The 9,781-nt window shown below is 46.5% G+C and overlaps 1 protein-coding gene across 1 annotated transcript in view; it reads right to left on the reverse strand.

The window, feature by feature from the left end:
• Window positions 1–9,323, reverse strand: part of PCYT2 (phosphate cytidylyltransferase 2, ethanolamine) — a 33,705-nt gene extending 24,382 nt beyond the window's left edge. The window contains exons 1-2 of the mRNA XM_084837833.1: window positions 9,179–9,323; window positions 58–146 (exon numbers count right to left, since the gene is read on the reverse strand). Of these exons, the coding sequence (XP_084693959.1) occupies window positions 58–146; window positions 9,179–9,258 (169 nt within the window). The 5' untranslated portion in view covers window positions 9,259–9,323. The remainder of the gene's footprint in view (window positions 1–57; window positions 147–9,178) is intronic.
• Between the last annotated feature and the right edge of the window lie 458 nt (window positions 9,324–9,781).

A 9,781-nucleotide genomic window follows, 5' to 3' on the forward strand; every position in this document is an offset into this window, starting at 1 on the left:
CCTTTCCAGGGGAGCTTCTCAAAAAGACAAAGGAAAAAAGTGGAACAGTTTCCTTACCATCTGTGTGGACTCCCACAATCAGATAATCTCCCATTGCACGAGCTTGTCGCAGCTGGTTGGAGTGCCCATAATGTACCATGTCATAGCTACAAAAAAAGACAAAGAGACTTGTGTGAAGGGCCTGGTACTGATTGTTATCACAAGACTGTCATCCTGGACCATGCAAAGAACACCAATCACAATATCTTTTCTACTAAGCCATCCATTCAGCTATTCCACCGATACTGGTTGTTGACAAAGGCAGGGTTCTCACAAGCAGCAAAACATAGTTTTATTCCTACTTACATTACTGGACATATAACAATGACTGTCCTTCCGCTGAACATAGTTTTCATATGCTCGACCTCAGGTTTTGTCCACTGTGACATCACCTGTACTGAAACAGGGACACCTTCTGCTGTCTGATAAGCGGAACGCCACAAATGCTACACACGCACATAAATATTTTATTCTGAAGGTAATCACAAGTGGAAATTCCACATATGTTTTGATCTTGGAAAAAACTCTTCAGAGGATAACTAAAATGATATTAAACATTTTGACAGTTGCAAAAATCGCCAGTCCCTCTGCTGGACAGAAGATTGGCAATAAGGTGAATAGGAGTGCCTGCATGACATTACAGAAATCTGCATCAATACTGGGGCTTTCTCCATCCAGTTTCATCGTGGGATTAGATCAGGCTCTTTTACACAGTTGTTTCTATCTTGTTATATTCCACTCCTTACCTTTTCACGGGGTGGCTACTTTTCCACAAAAAGCCATTACATGCACTGAGGGCACTGCGAAATGTCCTCCCTAGTTCCTGCCTCTTTCCTCCCCTTGCAGATTACCGGTGGTTTGGTTGGGATTGACATGAAATGTGAGTGGACAGCAACCTCCACCGAACTGCCCAAACGCTGTCCCTGCGGGCACCGGTTTCCCAGCAAACTACTGAAATGCTGGCATGCCAGCAATTCTGTGCTGTGGAGTAAGCAGCCAGAGTCGGGAGCAAAAGTTGGTGCATTACAGTGCATAGTCACAGCATGGCAGCAAGCCAGCATGGTGGCAGGTCAGTATACTGACACACTCACCACCCAATGTCACTGCCACCATCATCATGACCACACCCTCAACAACCCCAAACAAGGTGGGTTTTTTGCGCTACAGGAGAAATACATGGGCAAGCCATGGCACTTCTACAGTGCAGGCTGACAGAATACTGCTTTTTTTTTCCATCTAGGAATAACGTGGGATAGGTGGGGGAAATGGTGGGAAAATCACTGGAGGATTACAATGTCATGTAATGGACTTGCAAACTTCCGTGAGTGGCCAATAGTGAATGTGGGATAAATTGCAGGTGTAGAGATGCCCTATGAGAGTAGTAATGGCTGCGCAGAACAGTGTTCTGTGTGGGGGAAACTATGGGGAACCAGAAGGGAATGAGAACCACCCCTGCCTAAAGGATGAGGCTGGTGGTCAATGTATCTGAAATCACACTTTATTACCGGAACGTGTATACACTGGTAGCTCATAAAGGAACTACAATTTGGGAATAGGTTACATGGGTTTTTAAAGGAAAACAAAGTACATAGTAAAAATATGAAGAGAAAGACTTTAGCCAATTAAAAGCTTACATATGTTATCTATATCCAATCACATTAGGGTTGGGGGTGCTCACGTATGCATCAGTGCTCCCTAACCATGAATATACCCCTAAACACAGCTGGGGCACGATGATCTGCAAATTCCTCCTGCCAGGCAGTACCTTTTCTCCATAGGGAATGGGTTTTTGCCTACCCATTGCCCATGAGATAGGAGCTGGAGCCCACTTTATCTGTGTGCAGGAATGTTTATTCCACCCTCTTACCCAGTTGTTTGTGTCTTGTCTTTCTCAGCTACTCTGTTACAATATTCTCTGTATTTTTTCTCTTGGAGACTTTGGTTCAGGCCTGATAAAGAGTTTTTCTCCCACATCTGAAATCTCTGATTGAGGCTGGACTGCACTTGCAAACAGGGCTGCCTAACATTAATTATTTCAGGTATAAAACATTGCTTGCAAGAGATTTACAAGCTTTTATATGGATTGATTAATTAGAAGTTATTCATGTGCTACTCCTTATTCTATAAGGCCAAACCATCTATAACACAGTGAAATGAGAGGTGGTGGGAGGCCATTATTGGTTCATCCATCCCCTATTTTCCTTCTAAAACTCCCTCCCCCTCCAGCTGCTATTCGCTTGTGGTGTTCCAATACACCTGTTTACAAATGAAAAGTGCTTGCTTCAGGGTAGAAGTACTGGTGGGAAGCTCTTTCAGGAGAAAGCAGTGTGTGGGGAAAGGGTTAAATGCCTCCCCTCACTGGGTTAAATCCAATGGCATGCAAGCAAACATTTGCTCACACAGTGGGACTTCCCTTTGCTGTCCTCCCCACGGCAGCCCCCGAAATCTGCTCCAGAGGGCCCCCCATTCTCCAGAGCAGATATAGGAGACATGTAGCAGGGGGAGAAGAAATCCATTCTGTCAGTAGACAAACAGCATTGGATCCAGCCCACTGCTTCTCCACTGGAAATCGCCACTACGCAAAGACACTTTGCAGCAAAAAAGCAGCCAGCAGGCTAGCATTATACATGGCTCAGTAATGGATAGTTTGTCTCTGAAATGTGTGTGTGTGTGTGTGTGTGTGTACACACACACACACACACACACTTAGAATAACTGATAATGGACACTCGGTTGTTAAAAAGTTCATCATTCTTTCTAATAAAATACTTAGCCTGTGAGTGCCAACAGTGTCACAGGCAAAACCAGGCCACTGAGAAACAAGAGGGAGGTATCAGCATACTTGGAGGATCCCCAAAGTTTGCAGAAATACAACATTCTTTAGGGGGGGAAATGACCTAACGAGGGTGGGGGAACACTTCATAAACAGACCAATGAAAAGCAAGCATGCTCAGAAGCCACAGAATGTTGGGTATTTTAGGAGAAGGGGGAGAAAGAACAGAAAATGAGGGAAAGAAAAGGGGAATGGAATGGAGCATCCTAGAAGAGGACATGACTGGCTGGCACACAGGAAAGAAGCACTCCACACATTTTGTTGCAGGTTCCACTTGTATTAATCTACTTGTAAGCCTCAGAAATTGTGTGTATGGTCTCTGAGCCCAGTTCTCTGCTTGGAATGGTTGATTCAAGGATAAAGGGAGGCCACTGAAGACACTGCAGAGAGGATAGGAAAATGAGCTCAGAGGAAGCTTCCTTTCAATCCAATCCCCCTTCAATTATCAAGTGAATAGTTGACAAGGGAAGGCGGAGGCAAAGCAAGAAAGAATCCTCCCTCCCTCAACAAGTTCTTACCGGCTGCAACTTGCAGTATTTTATTGAGAACAAAATAATACATTGTAACATGGCCTACATTTCATATACAGAATATTTATTGTGTTTTTAAATTTTTGGCCTAAAGAATAGCTTTTCAAGTTCAAAACACATTGGGAGTTGATCTCCACAACTGTGTACAGAATAAACATTTACGCACCTTTTTGGCTTTCCACTTTAATTTTTGAATTGCAGATTGGTACAGCCTCTCTTGCTGATAAGTAACTACTACAGAGAGAGCACTGAGGGAGGGGGGAGAGCTAGAAGGGAGGGGGAAAACCATTACTAAAATAAATGTACCTCTCAAGGAATGTTTCTTTTAAAGATAATTTATTTTCCTAGAACGGAAGAGGAAAGTCTTCAATAGAAATTTTTTATTTCAAAGAGGGAGAGATGCCCATGCTTAAAAACACAAGCGTAATAAGAGCAAAAGTTATGTCAATAAGGGTTACAAATTAACAAGAAAGAGAACATTAATTCTTAAGGTTCAAACTGTCTCCAGCCTGGAAGGGCTCAGCAACTGCACGAGACTCAAGGCAAGCAGTTATTAAAGGGGCGCTCAGTTATCATATTGCAATTGATAACGGGCCTTGGTGCCAGCATTCCCAGAGGTTATCTTCCAGCAGTCACATGACCACAATTCCAGTTACTATGATGACACCTGGAGCAGTTCCAAGTGCCATTTGCCCCCTTCCCCTGTAAGCCACCCTGGAGTTAGGGAGGGTGTTGATACAAGCAGCTTGTGCACTTCAGTACACACCAAGAGACAAGACTGCATGCCAAACGCTGGACCCATTGTGCCTCAGAGCTACAAAAATAATTGTGGTAACGTAATGCCTTTGCTGGCCCCTACAATTGTTCTTGGGCTTGCCTTCCTTCAATGAGGTCATGCTGTCCCTTCACTCAAATCTTGGAATGCCGAGATAGAAAATAACATCTACTGCTAATAAAGCAATTGAGAGGGACTATGAATGAAAACTGGCCTTGCTTGCTCTCTTTCACACTGAGCCATGTAGTATGTGCCCTTCCCCCCAGCTTACACAATTTTAGTCCCACTTCTTAAAGCACATTAACCAAACTGCTACCAACCGTGAGCCAGATGGCAAGAAATTTTGCACTGAATGTGACTGCATATATTGATGTTTCTGAATGTAGCAGTAAGCACAGAAACTACATTCTTAAAGTGTTCCTTAATTAACCTCCCTCCAACCCCCTCTGGCTTTTTCTCTACTGCATCAAACATGACAAGATTTCCCGTATTCTCCCCCCAAAATCCCTTGTTCTACCCTCCCTCTCCAACTACGGCCCGTTGCAGGGATTGGCCTATTTTAAAAGCCCTCTGCAAGTTATCAGGTCAAATTTCTGGAAAGAGCAATCTGCTCCTCTTCCTGCAGCTGACTGGATGGGGAAAGAGAAGGGGGTGTCCAAAAAAAGGAAGGGTGGCCCTGCCAACTTTTGGCTTTGGCCCCACCATAGCTGGTTTTTGCTTTGTTCACCACAGGCAATAGATTAACCTCAAGGGAATGTAGCCCTCGACAGAAAAGGTTCTCCACATCTGGCCCGATGTACCTTCTACCCTTTGCATCCTCGCTCCCCAAATGTGCTACTTAGTTCCACTTTCTCAACTTTCCTGCAGCTCCTGGTTTCCACCCCCTGCACTCCACTGAAAGCTGCCCACCAAAATAATTGATCTCCTCACTGCTAATCCATATGTCTGTCCTCAACTTTCTTGACACCTCTGCCACCTTTGATGCAGTTGATTACTTGCTCAGGCTTGACTCACTTTAGTCCTTAAATCTCTGTGACAGTCCTCAGCTGATTCTCTTCCTAGTTAAAACTCCTCCTCTGCTTTCCCTCTCTCCACTGAAATCCCTCAGGGATTCGTTCTGGGGCCTCTGCTATTCTATCTCTAAATACACTGTCCCTGAGTGACCTCATCAAATCTCATGGATTCAATACCACTATACACTAATGACATCCAGCTACAAGGTGGTCACCTTTCACCTTAACTACTGCAACCTTCTCCTCTGTTGCCTCACCATCATCCCCTCATCTCTATTCAAAAATCAGCTGCGAAAATCATTCACCTCTTTTGCTGCCCTACTTAAATTCCTACGATAACTTTCTGTTACTTCTGAACTCAGCACAAACTTCCATCCTTACCTTCAAAGCCCTCCATGACCTTGTTTCCCTTCTTTATCCACTCTCATATCCTGGCCTGTAATCTCAGTTTCCCTAGCCATCTGAAGGTCTCCTTCCTCCGCAAACATTTCTACTCTTTCTCCCTTGCTGCTCGTTATGCCAGGAATTGCCTCCCAGAACACCTTCATACAGTGCAACCTTACTTCCTTCATCTCTCCTCAAAATCTCTCTGGCACTATCCATTAGTCTTCATACCCTAATGCAACCAAACCAAGTACATAAAATTGTATTAAATGCATATTCTTCCTCTGTTTATCTATGCCTCCATTTCCCTCCTGTTCATCTGCTGACTCCCTTGTGTCAAAATTTAGATTTTAAGTCCCTCGAACAGGGACTACCCTCTTGTATTTTGTAAAGCACTACATAGGTAGAAGGGACTAAAAAAATACCACCATGCTCCTAAGGAGATCTTTGTTTGCTATCACAATTTTTTTTAAGTTTTAGTAGAAGCTGTCGAGAAACATCACGCAAACTCAACTGTCAGATGGATGCTAGAGGGCACAGGGTTCAGGACAGGAAAAAATTAGAGCAGCAGTTAGAGCATTGACTTGGATGAGGGAGACTAGCACACTCAGATCTTCAGATGTCTTTTTCTTTGGTTAAAAGCAGCTGAGAGCAGAGTTCAATTTGAAATAGGCTATGGTGTGGGGAGGAAGGGTTAACCCTTTCCCCATACCTTTCCCTCACCTGAAATGGCCCCCAATGGGAAAAAGAGACAGATATGTGTACTTGTCTTTTTTTCTACCTCCAGAGCTAATAGCAGATGGGAGGTGGGATTTAAATCTGGAAAATGTCATGTGGGGTGTGTGTACTAAACCACTGCTTCCCCATTGTCACAGTCTCAATCCAACTCTGGGGTTTTTGTGGTTGCTTTTCACCAAAGACAACACTGAGATGTCTGATGATGGATCTCCCACACCACATCTATTTGGCCCAATAATTTGTAATGCATTTTCACCGCATGCTTGAATTCCATAGGATACTTCACTGGGATATGTCACTGTATGGGCAGGTTGCTTTGATTATCCTGGATTTACTATTATGATTTACAGTATGCTTGAACTTCCAAGGCAATTACTTTTGCCTTGGAATGGCACTCCACAGCAGACTGCTTGTGACCCTGGTTAGCCATTTCCCTTGCAATGTCTTCAAGAGAGTCAATATTGCAGCGCCTATCTTGTAATCGTTCCTGGACCTTTCCCCCACCCCCAAATGTCAAGGCGATCTAAAGTCTCCTGCTGCTGCTGCTAGGAAACTCCATGAGTGTTGATGCTCCCCATGCAGTCATCATTTCCAGTAATAGCAAAGCTGCAAAAGCACAATTGCAATATATTGCTTTTTTTAAAAGACGTTTGTGCTAATGCACCTTCAAAATTGAGGAGGGAAATAGTAACTGGGGACTTGACACCAGGAAGAGAGATAATGATCTCACTGATTAAAGAAATCGAAGTGGTGAGGGAATGACCAGGTGATTCAAAATGGAAGCTGGGAGTAGCAGCAACAGGTGACCCCATCACCACACACATCCCTGAACACTCTTCCACAAAGGATATGACCATGGTACTAAGACGGTTTGCACCTGCACAGATTGTAGTGCAATCCTGCCTGAAGCCAACAGTTCTCTACAAATGAGCATTAGAAAAAATGGACTAGGAATAGGGAGAGAACAGGAACAGAATGGTTTAGAAACAACGTCATCTGGATTCTCTGCAGCAACTGTGTGAGTGAATAACATCAATTCCAGAGAAAACAACTAGGGCAAAAGTAACCCTGGATTCAATTCCCCCTCTCAACCATGAAATTTGTTGGGTGACCTCATGCCAGCCAGTCACCATATCTCACCCTAACTTTCTTCACACAGCAGTTGTTGGGAAGAAGGAAAAGGGGGTTAACCCCCTGCATGGTGCCCCAGGCTCATTGGGGGAAGACCAGAGTACAAATGTGATAAGTAACTAAAGAGATTAATAAATAGCTCTTGCTTTTAAACTGTTGTTATTGCGTACATCCAAACAGAAGCAAAAGACAGTATTAAAGTATAAAAGTCAGGCAGGAAAGAGAACAGGAAGGAAAGGGAGACACGAAAGGGAATATTAGGTAAATTGCTCCAGAACCGTCCCGCAGCAGCAGGATGGCCTCGGAACCAACAATAGCACAAAAGATACAGAGCCAAACAGCTCATGGTCTTGCCTCTTTATATCATGTGGTGAAGAAAGGAGGCAGTAGCAAGGGAGTGCCATTTGTGAAAAGTTCTGAAATGCCAGTGGAACTTCTTATCACTTCCTGCAGATTTGTTTTTATGCCATTACACCTCTCTGCCCATTTACAATCATGGTCCAGGCAAATATCATTATGGCTCAGGCAAACACAACCCATGATGATAAAGGACAATTTAGGTCACAGGGGATACTCACAGATAGCTGTGAGCAAATATTATTTTGTGGCCAAACATACACACCACAAAACAAGAGGAATCCAGGACAGAGGGGGGGAGGGAACAAGAGCGTATCTGAAGGGGGAAATTGATGTTTATAGGCCTATCTAAGCTCCAAAGTCCTTTCAACATCGCTCTGAGACAAGAACACCCAGTTCCTTCAGGTGGGTAATTTGTCTATTAGGACATAAACTTGCCTGCTACAAGGCTCAAGCCAATCAGAAGGAAATTAGACACCCACAGGAACAGATTATCCCATTTCTCCCCACCTACCACTGGAACGGCTGCCAAGAGCCTGGCTTTCTGATTGGTCTTGCTCTCAAGTCAGCCCAACCCCCAAACCTCAGCTAATGCAAACTGCTCGCCTGATCTCTTTCACACCACACACACTTAGACCCATTTATAAATCCTGTGCTAGTAGGAGGCACTACAGTCAGAAATCCTAAGTGTTTCCCGAAATGCAGAGATGCCAAAAAGAATCCACCAAGGAAAATGAAAAACGCACAGGTGGGGCCAGGCCCTATTAAGTGCAGCAGCTTCAGCATAGCATGAGCATGCAGAAAACCGCTCCTTCAGTAGCCCAGCGCTATGCAACACATACTCCCATTAGCAGGCTTGAAACAGACTAGGCACATGTTTACGGGGAAATAAACCTCACTGGGTTCAAAGAGAGTACAGCAGAACTGCAGCCTTGTGCTTGGCATCCACCCGCTCCTTCGAGCTGCGAGATTCTCTAGGCTAGGGGTAGGTGACTTGCAGTCCAGCAACATCGGGAGGGCCACAACTCCCATCAGCTGTGTCCATTGGCCGCGGGGGCCTACTTTGACAGCAGTACGTACACTGACTGCACAAATGAGCCTGCGCCTCAGCCCGTGGGGTACGAGCTGCCCCAGTCAAAATGCCTCACGGGTGACCCGAGCCCGGAGGCAGGAGCAGCAGCGCTGCTGAGGAGCCGCGAATAGGAGCCCGGCGGCGGCAGTAGCGTGGGCGGCGTTGCCGTGGGGACACGGGGCGCGCGTTTCGGCTCCCCGGCGTGGCGAGGGTACGCCGAGGCAGCGGCTGCCATAGAAATATGGGAAGAAGCTCTCGCCGGCGTCGGCTCCTTGGCAGCGGGAATTAGCGCCCCCAGGCACTCACCATCCATCGCACCAGACGCGCACGGGCCGGGCGGCGTTGTCGGACGGGGCGACGGCCCCGGCCGTTCCGTTGCGCAGCATTTCTTGCGAGCGAGTGCCGGACGCTCACCGGGGCGGGCTGGCCGGCCCGAGCCGGCGCTGTCACTAGCTGGGCCCTGCCCCGCCACGTGATCAGGGAGGAGCCGAAGCGCCCGAGAACACTGCCATCTTCAGCTGCCGTCACGTGACAATGGACGACGCTCCCTCCCGTCCCCCCCTTATAGGGCTCACGCCCCGCCCTCTTCGGGATCCGCTCCGAGGGGGGGGGAGACCGTTCTGCCCCCCCCCCCCCCCGCGTTCGACTTGCGCCATCCCTGCCGCGGAAGGAAGGGAATTGATGGCCGCCCGCCTTCCTCGCCTGGAGATACCGTAGCTTTCTGCCACCCGAATTGCCCTCTGGCTGGCTGCATTTCCATTCCCACTACCCTCTACTGCCGCGCATGCCTCTCTGTGCCTTGCTGGATTAGACCAAAGACCATAAAGCTCAGCATTCCGTTTCCCATAGCAACCAGGCATATGCTTCTAGCCAGGTTATGAGACTTCCCCCTCCTGCATAAAAACACAT

The sequence above is a fragment of the Heloderma suspectum genome, chromosome 2, assembly GCF_057233095.1.
Source record: "Heloderma suspectum isolate Gila_16-S chromosome 2, 16-S_ref, whole genome shotgun sequence".
Taxonomy (NCBI): Eukaryota; Metazoa; Chordata; class Lepidosauria; order Squamata; family Helodermatidae; genus Heloderma; species Heloderma suspectum.